General features: G+C 34.0%; 1 protein-coding gene across 2 annotated transcripts in view; it reads right to left on the reverse strand.

The window, feature by feature from the left end:
* Positions 1-10,334: 10,334 nt before the first annotated feature.
* LOC131066889 (uncharacterized) overlaps positions 10,335-19,617 on the reverse strand; it is a 57,878-nt gene continuing 48,595 nt past the window's right edge. Inside the window, exon 2 of one of the 2 annotated variants that reach the window (XM_058001759.2) lies at positions 10,335-10,821. In XM_058001759.2, the coding sequence (XP_057857742.2) occupies positions 10,585-10,821 (237 nt within the window). In that variant the 3' untranslated portion in view covers positions 10,335-10,584. The remainder of the gene's footprint in view (positions 10,822-19,617) is intronic. The other variant, XR_009111741.2, reaches the window with a different exon arrangement.

Below are 19,617 nucleotides of genomic sequence, written 5' to 3' on the forward strand. Positions count from 1 at the left end.
ATGATTAGAATTTGAGTTAAGGTGTGAGTAAGAATCCATAACAAGTTCACTTAAAATTTGCATAAGTTTATATATATATATATATATATAAACTAATACCCCCACCAAAAAATGGAGATAGATATAAGTAAAATAGGTTTTAATATGTTTTAAAAAGGGGCACAACACTTAATGGGTTGTGGTCCATATAAAGGCCACAACCTAGTCACAAAAATCATTATATTTTTTAAATTTTTTTTTTTTTTTTTTAATTTGTAAAATTATGTTTTTGTGTTTTTGAAACATGTATATTTAATTAATTTTTTATTACTTCAAATTTAATTTTTTTGAGATTATATTTTTAAATTATTTTCTAGTGTATCTATTATTAAAAAATTGAGAGAATCACAAAAAAAAAAGAAAACATTCACAAATTTTATACAAATTCGTATATACATATAAGTGAATAAAATTTTACAATTTGCTCGAGAATGTTGGATTTTCATCATGAATAAATTGGATTTGTCCATGCCACTACCAAAGTCCATATGGGATATGTTTTAGTCTTGGTCTATTCTTTTCAACTCATCACTTTTTTTTCCTGCATTTGGAAGATTATTCCACCCACAGTTTTATGGTCTATCTGGTGGGAAAGTGTTGATGTTTGTAGCTAGGTTGGATTCCTTCTAGGGCTGACCTAGCCTATGGGTGACTAATTGGCCTATCGGCCTTAGTCACATTAATGTGCAAATTGAAGTGTTAATTGTAATTGCCTTATAGGGCCGACCTTATATAGGATTATATTATTGCAAATTATTTTTTTATTCTAAGAGGCCGACCCAACTTGAATGGGTGCCTCTCACATATATAAAGGAGATGTAATTGGGATTTAATACATATTCATTCACTCAAGCATCCAACATTCAATCACCTTCAACAGAGTAGTGAATTCCATCTCCTGATCAGTGAATACATTCTTAAGGCAGCGGACCTATTATTTGATCAGTGAATCCATTTCCAAGGGCAATGCACCATCTCTAAGACAACGAATCACTTTCATGATCAACGACTTGTCTCCATGATCAACGAATGGTCTTTATGTTCAGTGAATTGTCTTCCCTGATTAGCGAATCATCTGCCCTCAAGCATATTTCGGATAAGTTGGTTACACTGTTGTGTACATCAATTTGATGCCCTAGTTTGGATTCATGAATTGCTGGTCATACTGCTTCAAGTGTTGAAGCAAATCTATAAAGATATACACTAATTATTATCTAATATCATCTGAGATTAGTTGCTGGGTTTTTCACCTTCAAGAGGAAGGTTTTCCTCGGGTACTCTTGTGTTCATTGTGTTAGTTGCTATCAGTTTGATCTAAAATTAACAGGAAGAAATAAGCGTATTTTCAAGAAAGTGGTATCTCCTATTCAGAAAGTGTTAGAAGGTATAGAAAAGTCTGCCTCTGAATTGGTTAATGTTTATGTTCAAAACCATCACAATTGCAGTTCTCTTTTCACCTCATGGGATGCTAGTATCTTGAACAAATGGAAGCAGATTTTAGTTCCAGTAGCTAATGGATTCCCAAAGGTAAACAAACAAAAAGTTGATAGAAATTGTATTAAATGGCAACCTTCAAATTCGAATTTTGTGAAGATTAACTTTGACGGATGTTCTCATGGTAATCCAGGTGATTCAGGAATAGGTATTTGCATTAGAGATCATTTGGGAAAGTTGAAAGCTTTTAAATATGCTTTTCTTCCTCCGAGTACAAACAATGTTGCAGAAGCACAAGCTCTTTTGTCTGGTTTAACCATGGCTAAAAGATTAGGTTTTTCAAATATTCATGTTGAGGGAGATTCAACTTTAATAATAAATGCTTGCAAAAACAGGCAATCATTCAACTGGCAGATTAACTACATATTAATTCAAATATGGACTTTTCTTGATTCTTTTGAAAACTACCAAACTTCACATATAAACTACCAAATTTCACATACAAGGAAGGTAATAAATCAGCAGACTACTTAGCTAATATGGGATTTGATAAATTTGAAGTGGACTCGCTAATATCTAGTCCTGATCTAGTCGAGTTGCCAAATTTAGCGTCTCTGGTAAAGGATGATATGATTTCACATTCGCCAAGGGGTACAACTAAATGGATTAAGGCAAGGCCAACACATGCTTTAAAGGAATTTAATCTTATCATTAATTCGAGTGTGGATTTATTTCTAATTGTCAGGTTTTATTTGATGTGAATTGCCTTTGTAATCCTACGATTGCATGTGCGAAATTTCAATTGGCTTTATGCGACGACTTTCATTATGAATATTACATACGGACAAACTCTTCATCATGTGAAAAGTTTTATCAAGCTATCCGCATATCAAGTAATTAAGAAGGTGACACGAGTGACTATTATTATCGCCCAGGCTTTGAAGTTTTTAGGACTTGAAAGGGTTTGTAAGCTTCCACAACAAGATACAATGATCATCATGCAAAACACCTCATCATCTTCTGAAATAGGGGAGCTCCAAATTGCCAACTCTTGTACAACGATGGAGTACTTACCCAGAAATTACAGGGTTTGTATTGCAGTGGAAGAGTGGGAGCAACCATTCGAGGATCACATCATTGATGACCGACTAGGGCAAGTCTTCAATATTCATTGGCTGCAGTTCAAGAGGAGCGTCAAATGAATTACTGGGGAAGAAATACTCTTCCCGTAGGCAAGGAGAATTCTTTATCCTTCCCAACTAATTTCCATTCTCCTTTCTAATGCCTTGGATCTTATGCAATCCCCTTCTTAGTTGGACATTGTTGCAAATAGGGTTATTAGACAAGAATTTATTCCAAGAAACAAATTAAGACTGGTTGTTCAAAAATATGATTTGTTGAAGGGGCATGCTCATATTGGGGGTCTTTCCCCCCGACATTTCCTGTTAAATGGGCATGCTTTTGTTTATGTTTATGATGTTATAAAGCATACGCTTGAAATGCAGAATTGCAGGTATATGCAACAGGTGCTGGGGAGACATGAACGAATTTTAGGACAGGGCTTGAGAGAAAGGATACAAAAAAGAGTGCATGTGTTGTTGGTGATTTTGGGTCATAAGCATATCCTCTTGGTTCACATTCACACTCCCTTATGCGTTGTTGGTGATTTTGGGTCATGAGCATATCATCTTGGTTGACATTCACACTCCCTTAGCACAAGGACAAGCACATCACAATGGTCAGGCTTCTCAGTCTCCCAACGGTTAATCCACAACGATACTGTAATGCAAGCACCACCCCTCCTGCTCAGCTTGTGGATGCTAATGTCGACCTGCAAGAGAATCAAGATGAAAATGAAGTGGACATCCAAGCCATGGAGGAGTAATCTATTACATTTAGCTTTCAATTTTGTCATGTACGAAATTTCCAATCATGCGTCTGGATCTTGCATACATTGTCTCTTCATGTATACAATTGTCTCTTGGATTGGCCAGAATTGTTTTGTATTGGTCATTTAATATATATTGTATACAATTTGTCTCTCCATGTATGCAATTTTATATGCAATTGTCTCATGGGCTGGCTAAAATAATCTTCAATTGGTCATATGACATGTAAATTTGACAAATGTAAATAGGTTAGGTTTAATATTAGGTTAGACATATATGTCAATCTTGGTCTTGTTCAAGATACTGTTCATGTACTTGATGTAATTGAGCTATAACCAAAGGTTTTCTTGCTGGTTCTTTCCTGCCGGTATGCTCTCTGAACTAGTTTTTGTAATATCTTATATTAATATTAATATATAGTGGCTTGCCACCTTTGATTAAAATAAAAATAAAAATTTACAATTGGATAAATTTTTGTTCGAATTCAAGTGCTTATAGAAATTATAAAAAATGTCCATGTATATCAAATTTTATTAGAAAGCTATTTATATATAATTCATTTGATATTTTTCTTATAATAATTTATTTTTAATTACAAAATATGCAATTTACATTAAAAGTTTTTTCATTAAAGAAATGAAATATATAAATAGAAATTTAGTTCTAATAAAATTTAATTTTAAAATTTCATTTGTTATTCATTTAATATAGAATAAAGGAGAAGATTAAAACAAATAAGTAAACCAACTATTTGGTAATAAGGTTGCTCTTGTTAAAGCCTCATTCTTTGATCTCAACACCTTTAAATACATGCTAACCTCCTCCTTCCTCCTCTCAATCGAAAATTACTATCCAACCATCAAGAATGCTTTGAGTTCTCATTGGTCAGAACTATTGTTAAAGTTATTTGATACAATGGTATAGTGAACAGGTTGTAATACACCCTCATCAACCAGAAACCGAGTTATCTCCCTAATTAAACCCTTTAAGTAGTGGAGAACAAATAATTTATAAATAATTAAAAGGAACTCACATAACAACTTAATCAAAGAATATAACACAGTAATTAAATAAAAAATATTGATTTCAATTAAAATTACGAAAATTAGCTTTTATTTAACAATTATTTTTTTAATCCAACGTGAGAGTAAATTTTAGTTAATTATCATTTATTTATTAAGAATAAAAAATGACCACTTAACCATTCATTCTATCTATTGTCCCAATATTATATTGTATAGATAAAATTTATCCAATTTTAATAGTATATCATTATTAATTAATTAATTTATTCTCATTATTATCATTACCTCTATCTAGTTATTGAATAAAGAAATGTTTTCTTAATAATTTTTTATCATCAATTAATTATTTTCCTAGCTTATTAAAAAAATTAATTATTAAGGAAAGGGTCGTGAAAATATTTCATGGATCGTTGTACAAAGAAAAAATAAAATTATTCTCAAATTTGTCTCCCAATCTCATCCTATAGTAAAGGGTGCAAGATTGAATAGGGTTGTGTCTAACATTGTCTAAGTTGAATCTTTACATCAAAGATGTACCCTTTATAAAGTATTTCAATTCATTTTACAAATCAATGGTTCAAATTGTACGAGAGATTGTGCAAGATGATTGAACAAATCATCACCATACTCGTTCATCTGCACTGCTAGTGGACTCCATGTTTTCAACTTGAATTTTTATTAAATACTAATAAATTTATAAAATACCTATGGATTTTCAAAATGTAAGCTTTCAAAGTAAATTCCATTGAAAGCTTCCAAAATAAATTCCAATAATAAAGATAGTAAAGATGGTGCTTAATAGGAATAATTGAAATTTTAAACTTCCAGTTAAAGAATTGTCCTTGTCATCACACTAGGCCGATGCTATTGTTATTTATTTATTTTAAATTATTATTTTAATTAACATTTAGATATTATATATTTTAACTTTGTATTTTTTTTTATTTAGTTCTAAATTTAGATTTTAATCTAAAATTATTTTTATTATTAATGTCTATTTTGTGAAATTAAAATTAAAAAATAAAGTTTACAAATAATTAAATTTATAGTTTTTAATGTTTTATTAAAATTTGAATTATTGAATAACAAGTGCTATTTTTAGATATAATTTATTTAATATTATAAAAAATATTTTTTAAAATTTTATCATTTTTAGTTATATTAAATATTTAGTTCTTATTTTTTACAAGAATTTAATTATGTTTTTATTAATTATTTATAATTATAGAAATACTTGTTCTTTTAGTTAGTAATTAAAATTATAAATAATATTGAGAGAGAATCAAATCTAATGCTAAATCTATCTGCATTTTCATATCGTTCTCGCTGACACAGACAGTCTATTTCTCTATTATTTCTCTAGCACCTTCTCTCTCTTTATATCTATATCGCTCTCTAACTCTCTCTCTCTCTCTCTCTCCCCCAAATTTTATCTATCTCCTTTCTACAACTATTTCTCCTTCTCTCTCTCTCTCTCTCTCTCTCTCTCTCTATACTTCCATCTCATTATATTAATTCCTTCTGACTCTATCTATCCCTCTCTCCTCTCTTTGTTGCTCTCTCCCTCTCTAGCTCCAGATCCATTTCTCTACATATCCCTCTCTCTACCTTTCCCTATATATCACTTCCTATATCTTTATCTTTCGATCTCTCCATCTCCTCTCTTATTTTATCGCTCTTTTATCTCTATTTCTCCCTCTCCTTCGTCCTCTCTCCTTCCATATCTTCCTCTCTCTCTATATGTATCTTTCTCACACCCTCTACCTTTCCCAAGTTATATGTATCTCTCTATCTTTCCTTATCTTGCCCTCTTCTACCCCCATCTCTCTCCCCCCTCTCTCACCTACCAATCATTCTACCTCTCTCCCCTCTTTCTATCTCTCAAAATCATTCCTTGGTTCACTCCCTCCCTATCCACACAACTATCTCCCGATCTCTTCGTCTACCTCCCCCAATATGTCTCTATCTCCGCCTCTCTCCATATCTATTTTTCTATCTATATTCCTCTTTATTCATCTATTTCTCTTACTTTGTCTAATTCCCCCCCTTTCTCTATATCAAATTAAGCTATTGCTTCTTCAATGATACCTTTGTCTCACAAACAACACCATTTTTTAAATGGCCTACCAATTGATCTCATGTGTTAAACAAATGTGCGCAAAAATTAGACCAATTTTTTCCCTAATTGACTTTCGACGTCTATTCAGCATACCCATTGCACACCAAGGTGCGATTACTAGTTAGGTATTGCTATTGTGTTTGGTAGATTAGTTGCAATTGTCTCATCATGTTTTATTTTGATGGATTGATAAGTTTGTCAATATCTCATAGTATTTGTTCTATTTACGTACAAAATGATTTATTATATAAGAGTTTAGGCCTTTTCAAACTTTGTTTTGTCAAATACATATAAAAAAAAAAAATTTATATGTTAAAGGTTAAGGTTGATCAATGTAAACCACCATGCTACCTTTTTCACTAAGAGATCTCATGCTATATTTTTAATAGATGATAGACAAGCCAAGATGGCACATTTTCTAACTACACAAATTAATGTTATGTTTCAAATATGACATATTTGATTATTCCAAGAACTTGGTATTTGATGAAGATCCCAGATTTCCCTTTTCATTTTAGAAGTCTCTTTTCATTGAGCTTGGTAGTGGGCTTGAGTTTTAGTGTTATATATTATGTTGTTTTGGATTGGCAAATCTAGTGAATTGGTACAATCATGAAGACATGTTGCAAATGTATATCATAGTCTCAAGTCCTAGGAGGATTATTTACACAAATTTTTTTGCATATGATCACCTTTTGAAGTAATTTTTATTACGATACCCCAATATCTTGGTCAAATTCCATCCATTGTACTTAGTATAAAAATGAAAAATTACAAATAATGCAAGAAGAAAAAAACATAACATAAAAGCTACCCAAAATATATATAAAAGTTGGATTAATGTGAAATGGCCAGTTCACACATTTGAATTAGGTGAGAGAGTGTTTCTTATATGCATACCTAAGAGGAGTATAATAAAAGTCAGTAAATATGTGAAGTTAGCTCTTTATTTTTGTGAACCCTTTGAAATTTAAATAGACAACATAGTTCATAAATTTGCCCTACTCACAATTACAAATTCATAATATTTTTCATGTTATTTTATTTAATAAATATATATTATTTATATTGAAGGTCAAATTATGAATTAAAAATTGAGAAAAGATCTGAAATTTTGAGAAATATAATTATAAATAAAGTGAAAGTTAAATGGATTTGTCATAATGTTAATAGTACTACATGAAAAAATAATTAATAATTCGTACAAACTTGCTAGAGTTTAATCCTCACAAGGGGATGATTGCCCTTGGAAAGATGATGTAGCATGATCTAAGAAAGTAGAGAAAGACTACAATACTATTTATGACACAAAGTTCCAAGATAGTAAGCACTCAAATTTGGTAGATCTTATGAAGGTTAGTAGGAAGGGGAAAGATGTTAGAGGTGGATCAAAGGGACTTTCCCTCAGATGAAGGGGGGTCATTCTTATTAAGAAGGATATGCACTCACTAATCTCTTTATCAAGATGCGAGTGAAAAAAAGGACAATCAAGCCTTGTAGGTATGCAAAGAAGGGAAACTATTAAGTACAAAAATATGGGCAAAGATGAATTTATCCATTTTTCTTTATTCTAAGAAAGGAGTGCCAGTTGTCACCTTCTCTCTAGTAAGAAACAAATAAGAGGTCAAGTGTATTCTAAGAAAGGAGTGCCAGTTGTCACCTTCTCTCTAGTAAGAAACAAAGAAGAGGTCAAGTGTGTTTGAGGTCCATTATAAACTCCAAGAAATCAACTAATACAAGGGTAAAAATCACAAGGCAGAAAACAAATAAGAAGGAAATAAGCAGGTTGTCTATTTTGTGCATACAATTAGTCATAGTGATGTTCTTTATTGATATCCATTTTTTTTTCAGTTTATTATTGATGGTTTCAACTTTGATACAAGCAGACTCTTAGTTTGGTTATTGACTAGTAGGCTAAAATGTTGAATCATGCTAATCATTATACATGGGTTTGACCCCTTTGAAAAAACCCTTTTATACTACAATAAAAAAATAAAAACTAAATAAAAAAAACATTTACTAATTAGGTTTTTTTGAGCTATGATGCAAATGTATTATGTTACTAAGGGCAACAACTAATTGGGGATAAGTGTTACATGAAATTTCTTAAGTAATTTTTTAAAATTTTATAATGTAAATCCTTTGAAATTAAAAGGGGATCAACATTACTGTTAAATTTGATCCTTTAGTTAAAAGAGATAAAAATAAAAAGGATCCATATTACAAGAAATTTTCTTGCAAATAACCCTTTGGAATTAAAGGGGATCGACATTATTGTTATTTGATCTTTCTGTTAAAAGAGAAATAAAAAAGATGTAATAACCTTAGGTTGAATGTTGGGTAAAAAGAAAATAGACGATTCCAGTATAATTATATTTATATTTAAAACATATTTGTAAAAATAATTGAATTATTATGAAAAAAGAAGATGAATAAATCTGAGTGAAAACAAGACAAAAGACATAAAACATATTTGTAAAAATAATTGAATTATTATGTATAAAGAAGATGAATAAATCTGAGTGAAAACAAGACAAAAGACAAATTAAATTGTAATGATGTTTTGGAAACCACTCTGAAAAATTAGATAAATCAAATGAGAGTTGGAAATGAGGAGAACTTAGGTAGTGATAGATAGATGGGGACATTTGAGAATGCCAACACAAACTTAGTTGAATTCAAAGTACAAAATATTACAATACATGAGTTGTTTATCAAAATGATTGCAATTTGAACATATTGAAAATAAATACGCATCCATGATTTTGGGGTGCCCTAATTTTATCAAAATGATTGCAATTTGAACACATTGAAAATAAATACGCATCCATGATTTTGGGGTGCCCTAATTAAATCTTTTGAAACTATTTTGTGATTCACTAACTATAAATAATTTAATATTAATTAAATATTTTGAAATTATTTTTAATTCACTAATTATAAATAATTTAATATTTATTATATATTAGATTTTATTATATAATTGAAATTGTATGATATAAAAATGAATCCCTAAATCTTTTGAAATATTTATAAAACTACATCGAATAAATAAGAAAAAATGACCTATCACATGATTGAGAGGATTCATAAGCTTCAAAAAAAGCAAAGCAAGAGAGGACAAATATGAAGAATAACCAAGACTTTATTGGACCTATACAACCTAATGTGTTATGGTCCAATCCTGCAAGTTGAAAGGAACCTCAAGGTGCATGCATTATCTAGCATTTGAGCATAAATGTCTTGATACATGCATTCCTTCAATTATGGTAGATAAATCCATTTTTCATAACAAGGGTACTAATACATGCATTCCTTCAACTATGGTGTGATAAATCCATTTTTCATGACACGGGTACTATTTCTTTATAAGATGTTATAGTTAAGCGAATTCAAAAAATTTCTGTGGAGCTACTTCAAAAAAATCAAAAAAATCAACAAGAGTACATATTGCTAATGTTATTTTGCAAGAGCACCACCTTTTATGTTTCAGTCCCAACTCTTACTGTGATATAATAAATTTGACTAAGACATAACGAATAAACAAACTTAATTGGCAAAAAACACTCTTGGTGTTGCACAATAAGTTCAAATAGTGTAGAAGCTAAATTGAATTGCTTCTTGTGAAGACAAGAGACAGTCGAAATAGCCATATAATATGCCCTGCACATTATTCCTACTCTTTCTTAATATAAGAAGTATTCATTTTATTTCTCTGTTTCTCACCATACAATATTTGTACACTTATTTACTACTTAAAACTGATCTTGTAAGAGCCTTGATGTAGAAAATTTATTTCCAATGGTGCCAATCCCTACTCTTTCTAAATATAAGAACTAGAACTATTCATTTTATTTCTCTGTTTCCTCAACATATAATATTAGTAGCTTACAACTTATTTACTACCTAAAACTGCAAGAGCTTTGATGTAAAACTTTTATTTCCGTGGTGCCAATCCCTACTATAGTAATGGGATTTTATTCCATGTCAGTACTCTCCTTCCTTCTGCTAAACACATGGGAAACAAGGTATATACATTCAATAGTAATTGATACTGTAGATGGATTCTCATCTCTCTTTACATTCTGGACAACAGAGGTAATATCTTGGTTAAGGGACTCGTACTCTCTGAGAGTGAAGAATAATGAAATAGTGAAATAGTTGCTGAAGTCACAGATGCCGAAACACCCCTAGTCTCCACATAATTGCCGTGCTTATTAGAATGCTCTGATGAACTTTTTTCTTCTGTTGTTAAAGAATCTCCACTAGGAGCTTCAGACATGTCCAAAACTTCCCTTTCAACATCATCTACAATCTGCACAAAACAATTGCTTTCAGCTCTACGTTGATGACCACATGAAATACAGTCAAAATTATAGCTACCATTTTCATTTGTACATTCTAGTGACCAAAATATGTGCCTCAAAAGTCTGATCCAGCAATCTTCAGATTCTAAAAGAGTTCTTAGAAGCCATTTAAGTAAATTTACAGATTATAAATGTTAGAAAATCTATGAATGCCTAGCTAAAGTAAACATGAACTTCCCCCCAAGTCAAGCCATGACATTGATTGCAGAGGTGTAGTTATGTCCTGTAGTCTGCTGCACTTTCTTTATGAAAAGGGTTTGTGAGTTAGTCCCTTATGAGTACTACCAAATTATTTTAGTTGTTCTCTTGCATGGGAAAAATGTATCTAGAGCCGGCCAGATGGATTTCTTTAACAATTTGAATACAGTTTCCTTAGGGAAAAATATTTCCATCATGGTTATTTTCATATTCTAAGATGAGGCTCAGAATAAAATACCAAAGTACTTTACCCTCTCTTGAACAAAGTCACCTCAGAAGCTAAGGGTAAGATCAACTAAAATGATTCCAAGGTTTCTACAGTCAGGTCTTGACAAGTGGGTACCTCAATGGTCGATGTGAATTGCTGTTTTCACTTGGGGACTTACACAGAATAAAATACCAAAGTACTTTACCCTCTCTTGAACAAAATCACCTCAAATGCTAAGGGTAAGATCAACTAAAATGATTCCAAGGTTTCTACAGTCAGGTCTTGACAAGTCGGTAACTTAGTGGTCGATGTGAATTGTTGTTTTCACTTGGGGACTTACACAACTGTTCAAATCAACTTTGCTTATCATGAATATGGAATGTGTGTGCTGATAACGTAGGATTTGGCAATGTAGTTCTGGACTTAATCTTAACAAGACTTTTTAAAAAAGGACAGAAGAGAGTAGGGATAGGAAATCTATTCTAAACCTAGAATGCAAGACGTGAGGAACAAATTCAATGGAATCAAACTAGGCAAGGTCTCACCATCAAGTCGAACAGATTTTGACACAAGCTTAGTGCAATCATTTAAGGTGTATTTCATAGATTTTCAAATTACTACCATCAAACATTGATACCATCCAAGTTGATGCATAACATTAGATGTATAATAATCGAAGTTAAGTTTGCATAAATTTTCAGTTGACCACGCACGACACACTTACAATCAGCAAGAGGCTAGTGGTATGGATTAATGGATTCCACACAAATACATTCAACAAATCCTTTCATTCAATCTAACAAACATTGAAAGCGAATTCCAATCTAAAATTCTAATCTAACTTGGAGGAATTGAGAACCTTGAATGCAAAACAACACTTAAACAAAAATCACCATCAAGTCGAACAAAGATTTATATTCAAATTTGCAAACAATGATTTATTCAAATTTGCAGCATCTACCAACAATTCTCAAAAATCTCACCCTTACAAATGAGAGGCAATGAGGTATATATAGAGTCTCATACAAAATGGATGGCCAAGATTAAATCAAAATCGATGGCCAAGATCATGCCAACAAACCCTAGAGTTACCCTAATTAGGGTTTACATAAAAAATGGAGCCACCAACATATGGCCCAATAGAAAGACACCTAGTCATCAAATAAAGAATCTTCTAGAAGATTCCATCCTGCATCTCTTTCTCTCACAGCATAATCCAAGAATCTAGCTAATACAGAATCTAATTCCTCCATGGAAATGTTGGGTAAGGTATCCTGTTGTAAATCAATCACGTCCAACGCATCTGAGCAAGCATCCAAGGTGTTCTCCCAATCTGCCATGAGCTTCTGTGGATTGTGAACATGAATCAACAAAGAGACCAAGTCATCTATCTAACTCTTTTTCAAAGAGTCCAACTGATTGAAGTACATGAACTTCATTTTCTCTCAACTCGGCTATGTGTAAACCACTGGCTTTACTGACATCAACTCCCAATAACTCCTCAATCGAGACAAGGATTTTCGACCGAATATCATGAATTAATCCTTCCATCTCTGCACAATTCTTTTGTGTGCTCTCATAAGTTGATTTCTTCATGGCTAATGAACAATACCAGCCATGGAAATCGTATCTATCTCCACTGTGCACAATATTCTCCCTGATCAATGTGGACATAGGAATCCCCTTCAAAGCTCTGAAGCGTGGAATAGTCTTCTCCTGAATAGATCAGAATTCCTCCCAAAGTTCCTCTAGATACTGTATCCTGATTATGAGCCTTGTTGTCCTGTCAAAAGCCTGGACAAAATGAGTAAGGAAATCATCCGCTTGTCTCTTTGTATCCTCAATCCATTTTGTTGATGTGTTTTTTACGCACATGCAAACACATAATAAAATACCATAAATATCTTATCCTCTCTTGAACAAAATCTCTCGAATGCTGAAGATTTGCTTAAGGATCATTCGAGAAGACTCCAAGGTTCTTGAATGTAGGGTCTCTACGTGTGGATGAACTTATTGGTGTGATGTGATTATGCTCGAATCACAAGGGGACTTACATTTGAATGCTTGAATGCTTGATTTGCTGGAACTTAGATCATTTGATGTTACAATATGGTGATGCTTTTGATCCTAAACTAACTTGAGTTTGAAAAAATGGCAAAAGATGAGGGGTTGAGAGAGTCTATTCACTATTCACTATTCACTATTCGCTATTCACTATTCATTATTCACTATTCACTATTAGCCTTTACAAATGAAGAGCTTGAGCTTTTATAGAGAGCTCATTTACAACGAATGGCCAGGATTGATTTTCCATCAATGGCCAAGATTTTACAATGAAAACCCTAATTAGGGTTTGTTACAACAAACTTTTCCTTAGCCAATGAGAAAATTACATTTAGAAAGTGTGGACCAATAGATATCAGGGGTAGGTGCCTCGGAGTTTGTGCCATCACTGGTGAGCTTGATTCATTGAACTTGGATGCATTGATGTGGAACCCCTCTAATTGGTAGAGATAGTGACTGGGACGCGACCTCCAACTTGCCCTTTGTAGGTTTGATCTTCTAACTTTGATTAACTCTTCTGAAACTATCTGCTTCTTCAATCGTGCTCGATGTAGGCTTCAATCATAGATGTGCGGGGTGTAGATCTTAGTTTTGAAGTATTGATGCACTTCTGATGTCACCGTTGTCTTTCTCCTTTGAAACTCCAAACCTTTTCTCTTGTGACTCTCTTCATGTCCTGCAAAACAAACAAGCAAGGATTACACATACTTAATATAGGTTGATTAAAGCATATAAAGAGGATTCGCCATCATGAAGCAACACTTGAAGTTGCTTTTTGCTCGTGAAGAGGAGTTATTGAAGTGTATTCCATCCTTGATGTTCATTAAGTTTCTCCTCGCCTTAATCCTCTTCATTTCCTTGAACTTCGCTCATACCCTTCAAATTGTGATGTTTGCTCATGTCTTAATTCTTGAAGTTCATTTGTATCCCTTGGTTTGTAAAGTTGGAATTTTCCATTGAAGCCCCCCTATATAAAGCTCGCTCATCTCAAACATGAAGTTAAAATTCGCTCATGAAGCTTGATTCATGAAGTTGACATTCGCTCTTATTTCTCAATGTATGAAGTATAACTTCACTTCACTTCTTCAATTCATGAAGTAACATTTCGCTCAAAAACCTTCTAGTATGAAGTTCGCTCCTTCACTTTAATTCATGAAGTTGTATGATTGCTCCAAATTGGTAGTTCGTGAAGTGAAAAATTTCGCTCTAAATTAGTGAAACATGAAATTGCTTCTCTTAATTATTTCTCTTATTTATATCCAACTTCATTCTTAAAAATCACTCCACTTAGCAAGATCATGAACTTCGCTCCTTATCCTAAACACATGAAGTAGCAATTTCGCTCCAAACTCTCAACTCATGAAGTTATCATTTCGCTCCTAGTTGTTTAAACCCGAAGTTCGCTCCTATCTCCTTGAAGTTGAAGTTGTAAAATCACTCTACTTCGCTCCTCTTGGTGAGATCATGAAGTTCATTTGGCATTGAGTCCTCTTTAGGTGATTATCCTTCTCTTATTCAATTTCGCTCATGCTTATGAAATTCACTATCCTTGGTGAAAACATGAAATTCAGTCTCTTTCCCCTATGCATGAAGTTATCTACTTCGCTCACCTCCTTCAATTCATGAAGTTGGGAACTCCACTCACTTTCTTCAATGCACGAAGTAAAAAACAAAAAAACTTCGCTCATCTCCTTTAACTACTGAAGTTGATTTATTTCACCTATTTATATCCAACTTCACTCTCAAGATTCCTTCATTTTGCTAGATCATGAATTCCACTCCAAAGTGATGAAACTCATGAAGAAGAAACTTCGCTCTAAAGTGGTGAAACATGAAGTTCGCTCCTATCATCTCCAACATGAAGTTCGCTTATCTCCCCTCCAACATGAAGTTTGCTCACCTCTCCTTCAACATGAAGTTCGCTCACCTCTCCTCCAACATGAAGTTCACTCCTATCATCTCCAACATGAAGTTAGCTCAACTCTCCTCCAACATGAAGTTCGCTCACCTCTCTTTCAACATGAAGTTTGCTCACCTCTCCTCCAACATGAAGTTCTCTCACCTCTCCTCCAACATGAAGTTCATTTGAAAAGTTAGTCTCCGTCAAGATTCATATATGGAATATAACATTGAAGTATAAGTGTCAATTATACTTTAAGTTATATTCCATATATATTGTCAGGATGTTTGAGAGTGGTTTCGGACCTCCAGGAGTTATAATGCAAAATCTAGTTTTTGGAAAATTCTTCAAATTTCCAGACTTAGTCAAATTTCAGGACACTTCAGGATCAGGATGACATTCCAAACTTTAGTCAAATTTCAGGACACTTCAAGATCAGGATGACATTCCAAACTTTTAAAGCGAGTTCGCTCTGACCTTGATGTAAGGGACGGGACCTAGGAGGACACTATGCATTCAACCAAGGTTTGATTTAGCAACTTGAAGGGTGACCGGGTAGTACACAAAACCCTAGGAATGATCTAAATAACCCCTAATCACTCAACTAACCTGACCTCCTTCACTCCACCTTGAGGAGATCCACCTGGCTTGATGACCTTTGAGAAACTCAATCCCTTCAATGCAAAGGCTAAGACACTAAAACGACCAACAACAAAACTAAAAGAGCTAACCCTAGAAAGCAAAAAGTAGGGGTCCCCATTTGCAATGGGGCGATGTGTGAATACCTCACAACATCTAGCACCACCTCAAATAAATGTTCTTGAAAATTTCAAAGATAAAAACTCAATTGGTACTTAGAACCTCCAGAAATTTCAACCCAAACTTATCAAAAGACTAGAAAGTGTACTCAAAAGTGGAAGAAGAATCGCAAACCGGATCAAGGCACCTCGTCTTCGATTACCTATGTGTGTGCCAACATTCATTCCCCTCAACAAGAACATTATGACTTCCAAGTTCCCTCGTGAATAGCTATGTAGTTTGTTTAAACTTCATAAGCATCCTAGATAGAGCCTCGCTGCCAGTCGGACGTCTATAGCTCCGACAAGGTTATTGTTGTAATCTCACGAATATTGCTCCATTGCCAGTCGGGCGTCTATAGACCCGATGGAGGTACTTGCATGTTCCCATTAGCCAATTTTGATATTTCATTTCATTTTTTCTTCTCTTGATTTCTTCTTTTCTTTTCTCATTTTCTCTCTTTTGACAATTTCTTTCTTTTCTTTTCATCTGTCAATTCCTTTGGTTCGTAAGCAGTGAAGCTCACTTGGGTTTGACATTTACAGTGGCGCTGAAGCTAGACTTTGGATTTTTCACTAATCATGGCTTCGCCTGAAAACCATAATGACTCGGAGTTTTATTAGTGTGTAAAGATATAGTAACCAAAAGATGTCTGTATCAAGACATAGAAAGTGGTTCTCTTCTAGGCAAGTACAAGTCCTAACCAAATGATAAAGCCGGAGAGGAATAACCTTGGATTCAAAGCACTTCATGAATAGATATCTAAGAAATGGACCAAACACGAGATCCAAAATGTTGCCAGTGGGTGAGAAAACAACACAATCGCCTTTCTCACAAATGAAGGTTCCCACTTAGGACACCTAAACTAAGCAAACCAACCGGCTCAAAAGCACAAAAACCCAAAGCAAACTAAGCTAAAGCACACACAAATAAACCAAACTAAGGCAAACCAAAAGCAAACGACCTAAAGAAAGCAAACAACTAACTATTTGAGCCACTTAAGAATCATGAGTCAAATTACTCAAGGCAAATTAAGAATAAGGCTCAAAAGACATCTAATCTAAACACACGAAAAGAAAACCTACTCTAAAGCTATATACAAGACTCCTAGAGTTGACACGACTCATAGAAGCAAAATATGTACATGATTTTACATGATTTCTCAATATGTGTAACATGAGCATGGCAAAAGTGGTAGTTGGTAGGTGAGCAAATTCATCCTTTAATATAGAAAAGCAAGCTCTCACCATGCATCTCTCATATTCAAGTAATTCCTCACGTAAGATAAGCAATTGAGGCAATTCATTAGGATCGTGATCTATCCAAATGCAAGTTGTTTTCCCAAAATCCCCGTAATCAAAATCATAATAACTTTCAAGGCTAGGATTAAGGAAAGGGGCAACTTGGCATATTTCGGGCTCGGATGGAAGTGCTTGATCGAATGAAAGTTTTTGCTCGTCATTCAGTGCATTGTCAAAAGCGAAATCATCAACTGCGTCAAGAGGTCTCCATTGATGATGTACTATTCCACGAGCATTTACAACATGTTGATCCTCACTTGCAAGCTCTTCTTGGAATAAACTTAGCGCTCCTTCAAATAGCTCAACCTTCTTTGCTTTCACAATTACATCTTGTTCATCTCTATGCATAAACCACGCTTCTTCATGAAATTCTGTAAGCATATCTTTGAAAATGAGAGTCTCCTTGAGTGATTGATCCTCAAAGATTTCCTCTAGTTCATCAAATACAATCTCTAGTGGCATTTCATCCTCAAGCATTGTTTCGGGAGGTCGAAGTTGATGATGAATCACATCACTCTCAATAACCTGTTTGTCTTGAAATTTTTTTGATAGTGATTCCATTTGTACTTCTTCCAAGATATCTTTTAGCGCCCCCTCAAATAGTATGATGGTAATGACGTCTTTGAGCGCCCCCTCAAATTGTTCTTCATATTTGGGCTCACTTATGATAATTTGCAATTCTTCATTCAAGATGTCTATATGATTGTCTCCTCCTTCAAGAGTGCTAGTTGAAACTTCTTGTCTCTCTTTCTCAAGGATTTCCTTTTGTAGCAGTAATGGAAATTCTTCAAAGAATGAATCGTCAAGTTTCATTCCATTGTCTTGAGCATTCTCAATTGTTCCTTCAAGTTTCATTCCATTGTCTTCTTCTTCAGGTGCATGGCATGGTGAGCTATCCATTGTAGTACATTGATCATCAGGTGAACTTGTGGCATCGACGTGCAACTGCCTTCCTTCACTTTCATATGGTGTAGCAATGTCTTGTTCATATGTTCTTCTAAATTCAGCTACGAGATGTGCAATCCAGGATTTATTCGCAATACACTCTTCCTCGGATAAGGCCGACATTCCAAACTGATATCTGACTTGGTTGATAGCCATTTCACACAATAAGCAAGTAAATTCGGAGTGGGGTGCATTATGAATTCTACACCACAATGGTAGCAATATGTTTTCTAAACGCATTTCACCATTCGAGACAAGTTGACTTTCAATCATCCACAAGAAGCTTGTAAGAGGATCCTTGCTCTCTGCGACACTGAAATTGCCTTTTTCGGCTTCTGGCCTTGGGACATCCCAAAAGAAGATCTTTCCTTGTATTGCTGATTCCATTCTTGATAAGTATTTCAGGCAATGCATTTCATCATGTTCATTTGTCTCATGGATTCTACACTATCCTGGTCTTGCAAACTCGGACAAGTGGCGTGGATAAAGTTGTGCATTCAATCTCCACCAAAGTTGAGGAATATCAACTTGTTGCTCATCGTAAGACTATTGTTGCTCCATCGAGAAATCTTTCTTTTTTTATTTTTTTATTTTCTGTTTTTTCACTTTTTTGGATTTTTTGGAATAAAAAGAGATCTTACAAATCTCAAATTCAGCTTGAAGACTCAACTGATTCCAGTTGCGTGAACTACTTTTCTTCGCAGGACTACCAAAGGGTGACTTCCAGCATCAACTGCTTCATTCATGTATCCACAATCATGCCTTCCTTGTACTTCAATTTTGTTGAGCGTGAAGATGACTCTCCACTGATCTTCCTTGGATTCACCTATTCAAGAGTTCACATTCTCTATCATGCCCTCTTAATTCTACTGAGCATGGGAGAAGGATGAAAAATTCTTTAAGATTACTTCCGCAAACATGAATTGATAGAATTTGGATATCAGTTGTTCAGGTGTTCATCGCAACCATGCCCTCCTTCTAGCGCCAATTCTGTTGAGCGCGAGAGGAGGGTAAAAAGCTCTAGATAACTCCTCTAAATAAGACTTGACAAGTTCCACTGATCGCGGTTTGACAATGATCAACCCTCCATCTAGCACCAATTTTGTTGATGTGTTTTTTACGCACATGTGAACACAGAATAAAATACCCAAGAGTATCTTATCCTCTCTTGAACAAAATCTCTCGGATGCTAAAGATTAGCTTAAGGATCATTTGAGAAGACTCCAAGATTTAGGCATTCGAATGTAAGTCCCCTTGTGATTCTAGCATAATCACATCAACCAATGAGCTTATCCACACGTAGTGACCCCACATTCATGAACCTTGGAGT

Source organism: Cryptomeria japonica, chromosome 9 (genome assembly GCF_030272615.1).
Source record: "Cryptomeria japonica chromosome 9, Sugi_1.0, whole genome shotgun sequence".
Classification (NCBI taxonomy): Eukaryota; Viridiplantae; Streptophyta; class Pinopsida; order Cupressales; family Cupressaceae; genus Cryptomeria; species Cryptomeria japonica.